General features: G+C 42.5%; 1 protein-coding gene across 1 annotated transcript; it reads right to left on the minus strand.

The window, feature by feature from the left end:
• Positions 1–210: 210 nt before the first annotated feature.
• Positions 211–18,057, minus strand: slc35f1 (solute carrier family 35 member F1). Its single transcript, XM_033648163.2, has 8 exons — positions 17,612–18,057; positions 15,142–15,317; positions 11,244–11,371; positions 7,658–7,817; positions 7,283–7,439; positions 6,858–6,910; positions 4,914–5,068; positions 211–4,537 (listed from the first exon to the last, which is right to left on the minus strand). The coding sequence occupies exons 1-8, from the start codon at positions 17,704–17,706 to the stop codon at positions 4,304–4,306; spliced, it is 1,158 nt and encodes a 385-aa protein (XP_033504054.1). The 5' UTR covers positions 17,707–18,057; the 3' UTR covers positions 211–4,303.
• Between the last annotated feature and the right edge of the window lie 311 nt (positions 18,058–18,368).

Genomic DNA, 18,368 nt, shown 5'->3' on the forward strand with positions numbered 1-18,368 from the left:
ATGTCCAAAGATTGTCTCAAGGCTGTGGTGGATGCTGATGTCCCCAGGGCTACAGTAGCTGCCAGATAATGTCGATGAGAAAGTTGATGTCTATTTAAAGTGTTCTTCCTGTGAGGCTTGTCAGATTCAAGTGTTCAATTCCACCAATAATCTGAACTAATGTACATTCTAAAATTTGCCACTGTGGTCACAGACTTTGTGGTCTGGGTGTTCTGACAAAGATGCTTTATTTTACTATAGGAACATCACTGTAAGCACATTGTTGACAGTAACTCCAATGCACTACATCAAACAGGATACAAAAGCCAATTAAAAGAGGAGAATAATGAAAGTCCTTTGTAAATAATCCAGACAGGAGATTATATACAGTCGTAAAGTGAACAAGGACCCGCACCAAACCAACTGTACAACTTTTTCTTCAGTCCAGTCAGTAACCCTGTGATGTCTCTCCTGTAAATCAACAGGAAAATATATTGCTTCTAACATTACATTTCAACAGAAGTAGGACAGAAATAAAAAGAACAGAAAAACAATACATTAAACCAAATAATGCTCTTCAGTCTGGAGCGCACTGTTCCTCTCATTAAACAACAGTCTTGTGTGTCCCATCTGTCTCATCAGTGTGTTCTCAGACTGGCCTTCCACAGTGAAATGGATAAACAACAAGAAAATAACTAAATCTCTCCTTTCGTCTTCAGCTGGAAAACAGCAGTTTTTGGTAATGTGATTCACAGACAGCAACATATTAAAACTCTGTTCTGTCATTTCCTGATAACTGACTGCATTTCATTTTAGTTGTTGTGTTTTTATTGTCAATAGTGCAAAACAATAATTGGATCAACAGTCATAGATACTGCCTGATAACCAAGACTAATGGTTATTCCTCGTCATGGTTAGTTCTACTTTAGTCTATTTTTGTACGTCTTCTGTGGCTCTGGAAGAGCTTTGTCAAGTCTGAGAAAATAACGTCATTGTCATCAGGGTCATTTTGGCTCAGGCTTCAAGAGACCAAAGTTGTCAAGTGGGAGGGGGCGCTGGTAACAATATCCTCGGTGTTACTCAAAACCAAACACAGGACTTTTCCATGTAATGTAGCAGTCCCATAAGTTTATATGTTATGGTCACCAGTTTGAAACACAATTTTCCCATGTTTCTGTGTCTAAGTGACTAATAACAACAACAATTTTTGAAATTGGTCCAGTATTGAGTGAGGAACAGGCTATAATGTAACTACTCGGGCATGTTCGCACCAACCATGTACATCCACTAAAAGTGCCTGTTTTTGCCACTGACAGGCTCAGGCCTAGTCCACACGAGCACGGGTATTTTTAAAACCGAACTTTTTTGGCCTCCAGTTTTTAAAAATCTGTGCCCATACAAGCAGTGTAATAAAAATACCTCCGTCCACATGACACCGCATATTCCACTATCAAGCAATGTAATACACATGCCAAAGCAGTAGGTGGCGATATAACTCCTAACTGGCCATTGTAGCCAATCAGAAGGCAGTAAAACGTCATTACCGGAAAAACAACAACAAGCATACTATTATGCATTAGGAGCAGTCTCTGTAATAGGACACTCTTGCATCTCTGTTGCTGGATGTGGTTTAGCAGCGTTAGTTGTATGATACAGCCACAAAGTGCTGATATGCTGTTAAATAGCAGGACTCAACCCTGGACTCCGGTTACAAATAACTCTGGTTACAGGGGCCCAAAACTGCGGTTACGTGTGGATGAAAGGCCAAACCATGAGCAAAGAGTCACGGTTTTACAAATACCCGTGTTGGTGTGGACAGCCGCTGATTGTTATTTTAAGTGTCTGACAATATAATGGATAGGATCCCTGCAAAGATCAAACTTTTTGTTGAAGAGTAAGATCCTTTTTGTTTTAACTAGAACCAGCCCATTAATTACCATCCCCAATTCCACCAGACTCCATTTAAATAAACAGTAATTTTAGCGTGTATAGAGATGGCATATTTTCACATCTGACTGGGTTAATCAAGGGTTTATTTCAACCCAACTAGAGTTGAAACTCGCCGGAGCAGTGGAAAGATCAACTAAGACGGTTTCTGTGAATTTTATTTTGTTTCTGTTGACTCTAAATGAAGTGTGGTTTCCAATAATAAAATTAGTGTCTACTTGAAAGAGGTCTGGTGGGTTTGGCGATGGCGATTTTGAGGCTGTTTCTGGTTAAACAAAAAGGATCTTACTCTTCAACAAAGAGGTCTATCTCTGTAGGGATCCTTTCTATAATGATGTCAGAAACTTAGAATAACAACCTGAGCCTGTCAGTGGTGAAAACAAGCACTTTTAGTGGACGTACATTGACGGTGTGGACATGCCCCAAGTAGTTACATTGCAGCCTGTTTTGCTGATGCTGGCTGCAGCAGTCCCACTTACTACTGGACTAGTTTAAAAATTGTTGTTCCCAGTAGTAATTTAGACACAAAAAGAAAAGAAAAGAAAAGAAAAGAAAAGAAGGTCCAGGTTGGACAATACAGAAGTATCCGTTAATAACGCAATTTCCCATTTTAGCATCAAAGACGGGTTTAAATAACCATGAGCCTCGGCCACCGTTAGGGTGAGGAAAAGGCAGTCAGTGGCCTGAAACACAGCGGTTCCACAGCTGCGCACCACTATCCAACCAGAATTTTAAAATAAAATTGATTTAAACTGTAGTTTGTGATTTCAGCTTTCTCAACATTGTCATCTTTAGCTTCCACGTGCCATAAGGGGCACTCATAACAGAATTTTAAGCTCAGTGCTTTGATATTTCTAGCCAAAATGCACCTTGAGAGTCATAGTTAACGTCCCGCTAAAGGTTTTTATGTGCTCAGGCTTGTGCCTTCAACTTATTTATCAAATAAGCAGATGTTTTTTAACATAGTTATTAATCTTTTTTTACTGATAATTTTACACTCTCTTTAGGAAAAATAAATAGGACCTTAATCTCTGGAGCCAGGGGTGCCCAAAGTAGTTCCTCCTAGTTCTCAACTCTATGAAGGACACTATCAAGTTGCATTATGGAAAGTGTAGATCCAGTGTTTGAATAAGGGACTAAAAGTCTGTATGTCTTGCCTCTGCTTCTTCAAATTATTTTTTATTAAACTATCAAATCTCCCAACTTCATGAAGATGTTCTACCAGACTACTAGAGTACCTTTCTTTATATCACACTGGTAACTAATAGTACTATAGTAGGAGTTATCTTTGTTGGGTACCAGGGGGGACTACAGGGAGTAATCTACACACAATGTCAGTACAGCATGGATTATCTGCTCCTGGTCCAAGAAGGATCGAGTATAACTGTCAGTAAATCCTCCCGTAAAGCCTTTTGTTTCACAGGAAGAAGTAATAGAGGGTTGTAGCCAGGAATCCAAAAATGCTCAGGTCATAAATCGTAATTCACCTAAATGATAGCCCCAACGCCACCACCTGACCAGACCCCAAAATAAAGTCTTTAATTTGTACTATTTCCATTTCTCAAGAATAAGGTCTAAATGCTGTTTTAAAGCCTCTTCTCTTCACCCCGTCAGGATGCTTTTTTGGTTTAAAAATAGTTAAACTTATAAATCTTAAGTGTAAATACATTTGTTCCAGCCTATAAAACATCAGAGGACAAACCTTCCATAGCTTCAGTTGGCAGCTACAGCCCTGATGCATTTACACACCAGCGAGGGTTTGTGTGATACAAAGTTGGTAAATAAATTCATCGAACTGTAGGGAGACTTTAATTCCCCTCATGTCCCACTGCTTTGAAAGTATTAACTGGCTCCAGTCTGTGTATTACTTACTGAGCTCCTCATAGGATTTGCGCGGGTAGATTTAGAAACACTGTAGATTCCAATCAAATAATAAGAAATAAAATCATACTTTAGCATATACACAGGTATAGAGCACAAACATTCTTGACAGATATAAAAAGAAAGCAGGAGATTAAATACAGTAAAATTACAATATCATCTATTTACATGAATGATCATTTTCAGTCACTACTGTCTACTCACAGTCCTTGATCACAGTGAACTCAACAGTTTCACTCTGCTATTTGTTTTAATGACATTCTGCTCATTCATTTTTCAGGTACAAATTGTGGATACATGAATTTTTCTTAACGTGGTCAGGGTGGAGAGACTGTGTCCCCCAAAACAGGCCATAAAACGAAAACCTGGACGTACCTGGGTGATCACCCAGCTGCCCTGCTGCCCTGCTTCTCTGTATACAACTGTGGGCAGAACCTAGAGGCTGCAGCTGACTCACTGATCCACCAGGCTGACAGACTAAACTCCCTCCCAGAGCTTAGGCTACACGCACAGGAAGCTCGTCTGCCGCCTCAGGACCCAGGCTGGTGTAGGTGACGGACGGCTCCAGGACTCCAGTACCGAGCTGGGGCTGGTCAGTGACCAGCTGGCCGCCTGTGTTCCTGAACTGCTTGTAGACTCGCGGATCCTGGGCCACATAGGTAGACGAGGTGGCGTAAAGGACCAGGCCCAAGATGATGATGAAGAATGACAATATATAGAGGCCAGAAAACTGCAGAACACAAAGACAGACAGACTTAAAGGGACAGTTCACCTACAAAATGATTGTACATCAGTTACTCACTCCGTGTTTCGTTGAGAAAACACTGAAGAAAACGAAGCTTTCTTCAGGAATTCAATGTAACACAGGGTGAGTAATTAATATACAAATGATACTTTTGTGATTGTTTAGCACTGTCAGACTCAAAATGGACAGTTAAAAAAAGGACCAAAACCACAGATACTGTCGTTCTGTTCTACACATTCCTCTTCCCTGTCAAAACCATCTACAGTACATTACCCACAATGAAAATCAAGCAACCCTAAATGTCTGGATATCTTTTGACCTAGAATCATTAAATAAATGCCTCCTGGCAGTTTGATATTACCTTGTAGTGAAAGAGGAAGAGGCCACAGAAGAAGCTGTACAGGTCAGCAGTGAGCAGGGAGAGATTGACTGAGGTGGCGCTCGTTCTCTTCATCACCACCGGCATGAAGCTGTACAGGCCGAACATGAAGGCACTGAAACCAATGTACAAAAGACCTGCCAACACACAGAGGGCGCAAATGATTTTACATTACATGTACACTGCTTTTTAAAACAATGTTTGAATTACCAGTCAAAGCAACTACAAGGAACTTTCATTTTGTGCTGATTTTGGCGGCACCACCCATGAGCACCACTGCCGTGTGTTGTTAAGATTTTGATATAGCTAGCATGTGCATTTGTTTTGCAAGCCAGTGAAGAAAAGAAGCAACTTATTTTTAATACTGTTTTTTTCAAGCATAGCTGTTTGAAGATTGATAGTAATGTGGTAATATATGTATTTTTGGCTATGTAAGTAAATTTTGTTTTAGTACAGTTCAGACACCTACCTTACATGTTAGTCTACAACTAAGATTTGGTTGCTGGGTTAAAAGGAATTTCGTTGAAGAGCCAACATTAGACATAGTAGGTTGACTTGTTTTTTCACCTGTGCTCCATCTCTGTCCCTTTTATGTTCTTTGGTCAGTTCTTTTCTTTTTCTCCTGAATCCTGATACTGCACCTGTATCACCCGTAACCACAATTTTGAGCCTAACTGAGTGCTCAGGGAAGGGGGCAAGAGCAGTGATTGACACTGCATTAGAGACTCCTCCTGACTCTGATTGGTTGTTTTCGTTCAGGCGCGGTGGATTCATGCAAATGCCATTAGGAGTACTAGGACAAGCAGATTTAAGTATAAGTATTAAGTATAATTATATAGAATTAGCCAATATTCTCACTGCTTAGCTCGCTTGCTTATGTACGTTGTATAAAGGCATCAGTTGAGACTGTTTCTGTCACAATGTGCACTTCCAACCTGCCATACATGCCACTCTCTTCACCCAGTAAATTTCCACTCACCCTGCCTGCCAGCCTATCACCTGTCCACACATCTCCGGCTGCAGCTGGTCCACCACACTCTCCTCATCAAGCCAACTGCTCTCACCTGTGCCTCATTGCTCCCTGCCACTATAAATACTCCAACTCCACAGACTCTTGTTGCCAGATTGTTCTTTGTCATTCTACCCAAGACTTTCAAGTATGTGTTCCCAGATTGCTTTTTTTTCTCGTTGCCAACCTTGCCTGTCTTCGACTCTCCTGCTTCGCCTGCTCCCTGGTAAACCACTCAGCCTTCTGTCCCCAACCAAGAGCTCTGCTTCTACATTCCTGGTTTCTGTTCACTGTTTGGGGTGACCGTCACTCAGCTCTCCATACTGAATTTACCTGTTTATCCGTCTATGGATTACTGTGCTGTGAATTGCTCCGCTGTGTGGCTGCAACGTCCGCTTTTGTGTGTGTGCCACGGATTCCACTCGTCATCGTCGCTGGCAAGACCTTCTCTGTCTACGATTGGCTTCAAACAGGTGTGTCAGCTTCTCTTGTCAGTACTCCTTTTTTTAAGATTTCCTGCTCATTTGACATTGCCTTCTGCCAACTCCCACATGGTATCGTTGCACACAGTGGAATTGTTTGTTGTGTGTTCACAACACTGGCTACTCACCTGTTTTCGGCTTCAGAGTTCTGCGTCAAGAGCCCCGGACTGAACCTGCTTCTCTGAAATCTCTGAACCTGGACACTGACTCTCCCAGTAGTTTCACCAGTTTGCTCTCTCTCTGTATTTATCAAAGTGCCGCATTTAAGTTCATTATAAACTGCTCTGCCTGTCATTGGTGCTGCTTTTGGGTGTAAATCACATGCGTTACAGTTTCATAACCAGTTAAAACCCCTTATAGCTGCTTTAATTACATTTTTGAGGTAATATTACTTGCATGTATGAACCCAAATTGTATGTGTTTGTGTGTTCTCACCTATCTGCCAGTCCCAGGGTACCTTCAGCAGCTCCTTGTGTTCCATGATGGCCCTGCAACAGAGCACAAATGCAGATTAAAAGAGTCTCGTTCCAAATTCCCTACACACACAGAGTAGGAACCACATGGTATCCACTGGGAAAATTGTCCCACTGAGCTGTAAACCTATTTCGAACCTTAACAAAAATGGAATCCTTTTGTTGAACACCAGAGTCAAATTTAGAAAGTGTTCAGAGAACTTTCTGATTGAAGTCAACTCATATTTGGCAACAGCATCTGCACCTCTCACATGTTAAGATTAAGATTGGATATTTGTACAGAAGCAAGGGTTCTCCACAAACATGCAAGTAAAGTACAAACACCACAACTTTATACCACTGCCCAGCCTCTTATGAGGTATATCTCTCCCCACCACACAAACTCACAGCTGGATGCCACTGAAGAAAGATCCGAAGAGTCCCATCATGCCCAGGAACTCCACACGGCTCAGATTCTTCACGATGAACTCCTCACAGACATTGGAGATCCCGTACAGTGTTGCTCCTCCCAGAACCAAAAGGTCCCCAAACAGCTTCTGTTCTCCTGACAAATGAGGGAGAACGAAGAGAGAAGACTGCTTTGAGCAAATGAGCAAGAGATGGGCTGCAAGTCAAACGAACTGATAACATCCAAGTGTCCCTGCACCCTGAGCTTGTGAGCCACATTAAGGTCAGGAATATTTCATTTGTGGTTCAGAGTCAAACCAAAAACGACCTGTATCTGTGGGCCGAGATGAGCTGACCACAATCAGATGTACTCACCAAGGCCTTGCTGCCGACCGAGCAGGATGTCAGCTCCCACCATGCAGCCAACACCCAGCAGACACAGCCCTGCCCCGACAAAGTGGACAGCCTTGTACCTCACCAAAAGAAAGAACCAGGACAGCAGCAGGACCACTGGGATGACAAAACAGTCCAACAGCTGAGAGGAAGGACAGAGACACACACAGACATGATGAGTTCTTCAGTCAGTTGTTTCTTCATGCTGGGTGGGTTCATTACTTTTACATTCACGGCAGCAGTGCACTGGAAAATCACCTTGACTGCACAACAGTGGACTAGAACCACAGACTCTTAACCACAGCATCCCTTCCACCAAGGTGGACTTTGTTGTTTGAGCCCAACTTCTCTCTGGCATAGGCCCCTTTCATAGCAGCTAACTGTCCGTAGAATTCACAGCAAGGGTGTGTTGATGACGTTTCTACCAAGAGGCTTTCGCAAAACCATTCATCCGAGGGTGAAGAAGAAGTGTCATTTAAAGGAAGACAGCAACAAAAATGTCTATCTGGAGAGATGGCTAGATTTGGGAGCTTTGTTCGTAAGGGCCAAAGCCAAAGTCATGAGACAAATTTGAGGAACAGCAAAAGACTCTGTTGTTAATTGACCAAATTACAAAACCGCTACTGTTTGTCTAAACCAAAGGGACGATTTCCAGTAGTTAAGACACGGACAATGTCCGGTTGCATGCTACAAGTGTGAAGGAGAAACTTCAGACAATGTCCAGACCTGATTCTCCGGTCATATGAGAAAAGAGCTCAAAACTGGAGGACAGTACTGATACAAAAAGACTCAAAACCAATCTGGATCCTGATCACAGAGGGTTGTCTGATTTATTTATGGTGTGCATTGGGGTTTTAGGTGGTGTCTGTGTTTGGGCCAAAATATCCAGCTGGGAAGAAAAGTGTCCGGAAACACATGAACTTCATATCTGCTGTAGCTCAATGAGCCATCTGGTTGAACTGGGAGAAACATTGCTAAACTGTGGACTTTGTTGACTGCTGTTAAGCAGGTATTAAAAAGAATGCTGAAGGGGTAGAAGAAGCCTGATACACAAGTTTCATATGGGCAGCAAGGGGAGTGCTCCACACAGTAAGGACTGATGAAGATCTGACTTTATCATTTGGACAGTCTTAAATAATTAAGGGTCTGTTGATTTGGTGTTCTTTTTTAAGAAGAGTGGATTTCTAGTGGTTGATGTTCTTTGGAACTTGCTCAACAGGCCCTTTAAAATCACTCAACTGAGTAAGTGAGCCACTGTTTGCACAGCGACCCTATTTTTGTGATAATGTGTTAGGTAGAGCTATACACACTCTAGGATAATATGTGTGTGTCTCTGTAGATACACAAACTGTGTGCAACAGTATCATCTTACTGTGTTTCTGAGCCAGACACTCATGTTAAAAGCCACTCCAGGGGCTCTGTGCCCAGCCCATCTGTCCTGCAGAGATGCTGCCAGATCAACTCTATGGTTCTGGCTATTTTCAGTGCCATTGATTTCTTGCAGTTTTGATCCAGGAATGTAAGTTGATTCCTTCATTTCACATAGATAAGTGCCTCGCTGCCTACATACAGCCCCAATGTAATGTCAAGTATTGAATTTACAATGAGGATTTATTGCATTACTTACAGGAAATTAATGTGATTCTGGGAGAAGAAATACATGTATTGTGTGGTAATAGGCACGATGTAATGTGAGCCAGTTAGAGAGGCATTTTAGTCATTTAGTAGTGTACCTCATCAAGGTAAAAGGACTCACAGGAGGCCTACCTGTTTCATAGAGTTGATGTGAGTATGATGTATCCTGACCTTTGCACCTCGTTTCCACTTATGTTTGGGACTGGTGTCCATATATCTGTAAATATACGGATGATGCCTCTAGTGTCCAGCGCAAGAAAATGCATTTCTTTCTGGATGGATAGAAATCTGATAGAAACTACCTGTAGCCAATATGGGAGAGGGTAATTTTGTTGGGTTTTCGCCATTTAGTAGTTTGGAATATTTGCTTAAAACATTACCGGGACAGAAATAGGACCTGCCAGGTACTTGCTAGCTAAGCTAGCACACTATCATATGGTCTCTCTAAAATCCACCACAAAAGTTAAATTTTTTTGACATACTCGAAGCAAATTCCAGACCAAAATATTATGGAGAGGAGGCACATCGAATATCATGAAGATTCCCATAGGAATGAATGGACTTCCAGTTGGCTCATCACCGTAGGGGAGACTGGGGTAAGTTGAGCCAAAGGGTAAGTTGAGCCACCCCTTGTTGCTAGGAAACCGTAAATAAAATTGAGCATGTGACCAAATATTTAGGAGGAAGGCATCATTTTATGGAGTCTGTGAAGGTAAGAACCACATGAGTTTAGTGGTTAGAGATTTATGTCCAAAAAAGCATTTTTCACTCATGAAAATGAATTTAGTCTATCATAAGTTTCATGGGGATTGTGTTTAGACCAAACTAGATCTTTTTTAATTAGGTTTATACATCAATTGTGGTATCTATTAACTACAAAATTAGGTAGTACAGCTAGCATGAAAGTGCACCATTTTAGCTGTGGGGGCTAATAAAGTCAATATGGTAGCTATGGGGTAAGTTGAGCAATTTGAACAGGGGTAAGTTGAGCCGTAAGTTTCTGAGAAGAGGCAAAGCTGGATATGGTAAACCAAGCTTTACTTTCAAGGAGAAAGATGAGGGATTCTTCCCAAGAAGCGATGTAATCGCAAAACTCCCCAAACCTCAGAGTCCCAGCAGTTTGTATTCCCCTGCAACCTGGACAGGTGGGATATTGAGTAAAGGGGCAGGTGGGATATGGATGGAAGGAGGGAGGGAGGTGGATGGAACGAGAGTAAGATGGAGGGAGGAGTTTAGAGAGGATGAAGGAGGACATATAGAGGAAAGATGATGAGAGAATGAGAGTTTCGGTTCTGAATGCTCAAATGTGTTAATAAACAAGTTCAGATTATTATAATACCTTCATTTCCACAATTGGCCCTCCTGTTAGCAAGGACACCAACCTAGGATTGGAAGGAGGGAGATGGCTCAACTTACCCCAGACACGGGTAAGCTGTGCATGAGACCACTTTTTTTGGACATGCTATATTATCAAAACAGTTATGTTTACACTCATTCTGTTTGTTTGTAGGGATGCACAACGTCCTGAAATATATGCAAATGTATTAGTTAGCAACAAAACTATAATAGCCTTGATGTAGTGATCCTGAATATGAAAAGTGGCTCATCTTACCCCGGTCTCCCCTACACACATGTAAGTGGAAACGAGGCGTTACTCCCTGGTATAGGCCAGGCTTCAAAATCAATTGAGCCTACATTTCCCACAATGCAGCTCAAATGCATCTTTGTTTTAGACCCTCCCCCTGGTAAAAGCCCAGGTCCTTGAAATTCCACCCCATAGTTTGTAAGGAACACATCATTAGGGCCACAGAAGACATTATACAACAGGACGAGTAGTTCTCAGCATCATTCTGATGTGTGTAAATTGCAGTATTCTTTCATGTTATGTCTTGAAAGTGAGGGTAAACAAAGTTTTACACACACACAAACTTACCTGTACACTGGAGAGTGTAGTGTACTGGTAAGCTTTAAGCACCAGGTAGTTGGCCTCGATGTCTATCAAACCCAGAATCATGTATTTCCACCAGCGCTGCTTCAGAATTGCAAGCAGGTTCCCTTCCCCTAGTGAGACAGAGAAAGAGAGACAAGGTACATAATGGAAACACTAAAGCATATCAGTGGAAGTTATGCATCAACAGAACACAGAGGACGACCTTTGTATACAGCTGATTCAGATTTGCCTTTCCAGTATATAAAGTCCTTTACTGCTCCCTAGTTTGGACCTTGACTTACCTGCATCAGCAGTCATCTCATCTACAGCTGCCTCATCAACATAAACAAACAAACAAAGACAGCCAACCACTGCAGCAAGTGGAGAAGATGACCCAGCCCATTACAGCATACTACCTGAGGAAGACCACGTGGCTTTAAACATAACATTTAACTGCCATGACAGTTTTTAGCTTCAAACCATCAGACTCCCAAACACTGACTCTTGTTTGAGTGTATAAAGATGAGTGTAAGAAGATTAAAGTGTTATATCTTCACTCAGACACCAGTGATCATCGGAAGGCTGTTATCCAATGGTTCGGCTGAAGGCATATGAGAATGTCTTTATTTTTTTTTTTCTTCTCTTGTGTATTATGTGTATTATTATTTTATTACTTGTGCAAATAAATGTCTTACCTTAGTGGCATAATTGACTCATGTTGTCTCATTCCTGCTGTTAGAGTATTAGGAGTAAGTTGTGAGTATGACTAGGAAACAAATCTTTACCTTTATCTGTTTAGAGAACAGAATAGAGAACACAGGCTGGACAAAATGCAGTGGTTGTGATGGTGAATTTCACATCCTCATAGAGAACTCTAGGAGAGGTAATGGCCTGCAAAGACTCAATTAGAACTATAATGGACAACTGGCCAATTTAAGGTACCAACCCCTTTTCAGGGCCAGTATCCCACACACCAGGATGTGGCCCACTCAGTTACACAATGCAATATTAAATGCATATTAACTGATGTGTTATCCAAAGCATGTTTAACATGCTAATTTCGAAACAGGAACCATAGAAACTGAGCCAAGAAGGTTTTGTCTGGGTGACTGAATTCTGGGCTCGCCTGGATCTCCACTGAATCCCTGAGTTGCACCGAATGTGCTGATGGCTGGCATCCAGCGACTTTAAAAGAAACTCTAACTCCACACACATCTGACAAAAGCTGCCACCATCACTCCAGCCAAGTGGGAATGAGCAAAGGTCCCGCTGACTACTGAGAGGCAGAGATGAATTGATCAGCTCGAGCTGAGTCACCATGTTGGACCGAGCAGACCTGAGAAAGCCTGAGAACTCCAGGAAGCCCTAGAAAAGAATGAGCTGTCAGTTCCCTCCAGAGAATCCTCTCCCCTGGCAGCTGGAACGGGCAGGTCAAACTTTACATTTTCCTGTTACAGTAGGGTTATTGGTAGGCTTGGGCAGAATTTGTTTTTCTATATCTTCATTCCCTTCATTCACATTTCATCAGGATATACGATGGTATTTGTGTTAAAAAAAATGTATGCTAGAAGTCACTGTGCCCCCCACACACTTCATTCACACAGGACAGAAACAAAATAAAACTCACCAAAAATGTCTTTCCATTCTTCCAACAATGCCAAACTCTAGTAAATCCCTAAACCCTTAATTCACAGTTAGATGTGAAAATATGTTTGTTTTTCCCCTATTGTCTCACTCTGCTATTGCTGGCAGGCTTTTTACCAGCCCTGTAACATTATCCCCACTACTCACAGTCGTCATCTTTTTCAGCTCAGCTGCCTGTTCCACCAGCAGAGACTGACCTCTGGTGGCACAGGCCGTGCACTACAACACGTCGCCTCAAAGCTACATGTCCGCATCTGTTTAACAGAAAGAGAAGCGGCTGTATTTTTGACGGTATTGAAAATAATACTGAATACTGTCATAGGCGGCAGTAGCTCAGTCCATAGGGACTTGGGTTGGGAACCAGAGGGTCGTCTGTTCAAGTCCCCGTCCGGACCAAATATGGAGCGTGGACTGGTGGCTGGAGAGGTGCCAGTTCACCTCCTGGGCACTGCCGAGGTGCCCCTGAGTAAGGCACCGAACCCCCCAACCGCTCGGGGTGCTTGTCCAAGGCAGCCCCCCTCACTCTGACATCTCTCCACTTTGTGCATGTATAGGTCCTGTTTGTGCATGTGTGTGTCTTTCAGACCTGTGTGTTAATGACAAAATAGTGAAAAATTGAATTTCCCCTCAGGGGGATTAATAAAGTATATACATTTTTTTAAAAAATACCATGATACCACCTAGTTGATGCTGGCACAATCTGATGTACACTGTAATGCCAAGAGACAATGTTATGTGTTATACGCCTTACATATATAAGCATATTCTCACAAAACAACAATGCAACAATAGTTCTAATGTCATGAACGTCATTCACACAATGACATTTGTGACAGTTGCATCTGTGTCGATCACTCCCTACATGGCAAAAGGTCATGTGAGATCCTGTAAGTGACTTCATAATCAATACTGTACAAATGGGAGCTAGAGGGAAATCTAATTTGTCCACGTTTTCTGGTTTGCATTGCTTCATTTGAAATAGCCGGGATATTCTGCGTGTGGAATTGGAGCAGCTAATAATACATACAAACTGTGCTGAACTTGGTTGAACCGGTCAATAAAATATTTGATAATGACCTGTAACCGTAACCCTCATTGTACCAATGTGCCAGTTATTTTGGGAACACACAGAGAGCACATGAAAAACAAGATGATGTGTACAACAGGTGTACACATTCAAAAGTGTTTCAGCCGATGGTCGATGCTAGCGTGAATATGATCTATGCCCAAAAAAAAAGGATCCTTCTCAAGTTAGACCACATTCTGGGTACATAGTAGTGCGTGCTATATTGTTTGCTTTTCTTCTCATGTTGTGTGCATGTGTGCGGACATTGGCCAATTTGATCATGGAATTCACACAGTAAACATTTCTGCCATTTTGAGTATTTTTGTATGTCTACCTGTCTGTCTGTTTGTGGACATATTTTGTCAATGTAATAACATCACAACTGTTTACACACTTTACGGGTATGTAGTTGAGATCAAAATGACGACCAAGTTTAAAAATGGGTGGTCCAAGCAAGGAAACCAGAGATAGGAAGGTCGGAAATGGGGAAGGGGCTTTACGTCCCTTGTCAACATTAGCCTTAGACTGCAGATTGCTGTATCGCAGCTGGAGCTATCCCATCTCAAGATGGTGTCTAGTTTGCAATTTAAAACTGAAAGAAAGAAAGGCTTTATGTGTAGCCAATCATTTGGCTCCGAAGAACTGCTTTTAATAAAAATCTGTATCAGTGTCAGTGATTGTAGCCTGGGTATTATATGGTACTGAGTAGAAAACACATATGTGGTGTCGCCCACTCCTAGTTTCAGTTTACTTAATCTTGAAACCCATCAGCTATCATTATAACAACGATAAGACTGCAGCAGCCACAGCCAATATGTCCAGAGATATGATGAAAATCTGCACTGGTCATTTCAGCTTATCTCTTTAAGATCATATGTGCACAGGAATGCAAATACATGAGAAAAACAGCTAATGAAAGCTTGCATCATTTTCAGATGATAGCCGATGGGTTCCAAGATTGCACTCTGCCCAATGCATTCTGCCTCTTTTGCTCTCCATGCTGCTGCTTACACGTGATTGGTCAGTACTATTCAGCAAACAGGAATCAAAATCTTGTCTTGTTGCCTGCAGATTCTGCATTCATATGCAGATATCTATAGAGAGATACTTACAGCATTTACATCAGGGTCTCACACACACACACACACACACACACACACACACAGCTCTCAGTTTCTGTCTGTACTGTACCTTGCCTGACTGCCAGTGTGGTGGTGTAGACCAGAAACAGCAGGATGTAGTTGAGAAAGCTCTGGAACACAGGCGTGTTAGCGTGGAAGTCATCGGCCAGGTACTTGCTGGTCAGACTGATGGCACAAATCAACAAGGACAGGACCTGACCCAGGGCCAGGGTCACCAACAGGTCCCTGCAGAGGACAGGAGACACAGACAAAGGGTCATCAGTGTTTCAATGAGGACAATTTTTACATCATGATACAATATGATAGTCTCAGTATAAGCCCCAGTGTGACATCAGCAGTCACATATATTTCAGTCAGTAATATGGTAAGTGCTTTGTGTTTGACACTAATACATCATGAAATCATACAGTACTTGGTCACTACAAAAAGATCATTTGTTATCAATTACTTTACCATGTTACTTTTTGTGAAGAAGAGATTTTCTCACATGCCTTCATTGAACGAAGAATCCAAAAACTGAGAAAAAATCTTCGTCAAAGAGGTCTGCATTAAATAACAGCAAAACTATATCAAAACATCCATTTACAAACTCTCACACAATTCATGCAGTATAATCCAAGTCTCATGTATCCATTCGTATGGTCAGTACTTCCAAAACACATTCATTTTTTGCTAAAACATTAAGTTTTATAACACTTCTGCATATGACTAGCGCACCTGGACAAGCATGTGTTCAACTCTGCCCATGCATTCCATTGAGCAGAGTTTCCAACACATGCCCAGGATCGCTACTCATCTGTACGTGAGAAAAAATGTTTTAAATATCATGGTTTTTATTCCTGCTGTGATTATACTGCAAGTATGTGAATTTGTAAACGGATGTTATGTTGCGGACCCTTATGACTTCAATTCATCACGAATTTTCTCACTTTTTGGATTCATCATTCACCATGGAGGCATGTGAGAAAAACAAAGTTTTCGTCACAAATTCAACGCAACACGGGGTGAGTTATCAAGACACAAATGATTACTTTGAGGGTGGCATATTCCTATCACCACCACCATATCACCACCTCTTAAGTTGATATGATTCTGTTAAAACAGTTGCGATGTCCTATTTATTTGAGCTCCTGTTGCCTTCCTGTCATCTTGGCTGCTCACTGTAAACTCTGGAGACTGTTGTGCTTGAAAATCCAAGGAGAGTCAAAGTCACTTAAGATCCCATTTTTTCCCCATTCTGATGTTTGGCCTGAATACCAACTGAACCTCTTGACTATGTGCTACATGATTATATATTTGCATTAACAAGATGTAACAATGAAGTGTAAAGGGAAACCTATAGCTGCCAATATATCATTTGCAGAGATATCAATATCTGTATCAGCCTCTAAAGCATTATCTGTTAGACTCCATATCCATGAGTTTATGTTTTCAGTGGTTAAAATTAAAGCTGACTTATTTTGAGCCTGACTACTGAATTTAAGAACAAGGCGGATCATTTTGGCCTTAACGGCAGCTCAAAGTGAGCTGCAGCTTTTTCTTGCCAGTGAGTTATAAGTGGAACTCTTGGTTTGGACAAATCCGACCAACATGAGTTTATGTGCAACTTCTTTCCTGTCTGGATAACTGTGACCGAGAGGCCAACCCAATATGGTGGGAATATCTACCAACTGTATTATTTGTGGTGTATGTACAGTTTTGTATTTTATTCAGTTTGCTTTTCTGACATGTCACCTTTCTTTGCTTGTTTGGGAGCTTGCTTTGTTCTGTCCGCCTACTTTTAATAAAGGATTTATTACAATAAGATTCCTCTGTGTCCGTGGCAGCAACAAGACAAGAGCATCACCTTACACACATACACACACACACCAAACACAGTGACATGGGCCTGATATGCTGGTCTCAAATTCAGCTTTGCAGCCAGGCTCAACAATCACAAGCGAAACCAGGGATAAAAGTGCAGCAGATGGCAGGTAAGGGTAGGGGACAAGGCTTGTATGTGTGTGTTTGTGTGTGTGAGAGAGTGTGCATGAGAATACATGGGGAGTTTGCAAGAGACAGTGAGAGTGAAGCATGTAGGCAGACATGAATGAGACAAGAGCAGGACAGCAGCCATTGTGCAGCACAACCTCAGCACAGGCTGATAGACCCAGCATGGCAGCCAGCAGGCACCGAACCAGCACACCGTGTCCAGGCTGCGCTCCAGTACCACAGGGTGCAGGAATGTCCCCAGTCAAACGCTTGAGCACACACACACACACACATACACCACACACCACACACACACACACATGCACGATGTGATGCTCATGCAAAGGGCAGATGCAGGATGGTTGTAATGTTGACATCTGTTGCACAACATGCTTCCTGCAGCAGCAGCAGCAGCAGACTGGATATGACGGCTTGATGTTACAGGTTGTGTCTGAAACAAAAGGTGTCCGCAGTGATGAGACGCTGCTGCCGCCGTGACTGAGCGTGGAGTGAATGCAAAGGGATGCTCTCCGTCATCATCACCTTACCTGGTTAAGACCCTCCTGATCCGCTGGTAAAGGCTCGGCGCCGGGGTGCCCGTACCTCTGGGAACGCTCTCCACAGTGGAGACGACAGACATCATCCTTCCACAGACTGAGCGGAGATCAGCGCATTCTGCTCCGGGGAGAACCGGAGGAGGAGGAGGAGGAGGAGGAGGGGACGGGGAGCAGGCTCACCTCAGCGGCGGAGGAGAAGCAGCAGCGGAGCCTCCTGGTCTCCGTGTGGCAGGCAGCAGTGCAGCTCAGGGGGAGCACACAGCAGCGTGTAGTAATTATGTTATTCAGGTGGCACTAACCTGCTGCAGGGATGTCCTTCCCTGGTGAGAAACTACGGGATTCAGAGCCAGCTCCTGCATTTATCACGGAGAAGCTGATTTCACCACAAGGTGGCGCCCTTTCACCCAGACACCCTCCTGGGATGAAGACGTAATACATCAGGATGTATGAGCATGTCTAACTCAGGGCACAGTCCTGTGAAGTTAGTCCTTGCATGCCTGCAACGACAGGCTTTAAAAGTCCAAAATAACTACTCTCAAATTATGTTACCACTTGTGATTTAAAACTGGAATCATTTTGTGGGTTAGTGAAACAGGGACAAAGCTGGCATTTTATAATTACATGAGGCCAAATTCCTCCCATGCCATTCCTGCTCCATTTCCTCTGTGTCCATCAGCAGCTCAGTCAGACATCTAGTTGTTCAGTCTGAATACTGTTTAGAGTGCTGATTTCAACCTTTTCTTGAAGA

The sequence above is a fragment of the Epinephelus lanceolatus genome, chromosome 13 (genome assembly GCF_041903045.1).
Source record: "Epinephelus lanceolatus isolate andai-2023 chromosome 13, ASM4190304v1, whole genome shotgun sequence".
Lineage (NCBI taxonomy): Eukaryota > Metazoa > Chordata > Actinopteri > Perciformes > Serranidae > Epinephelus > Epinephelus lanceolatus.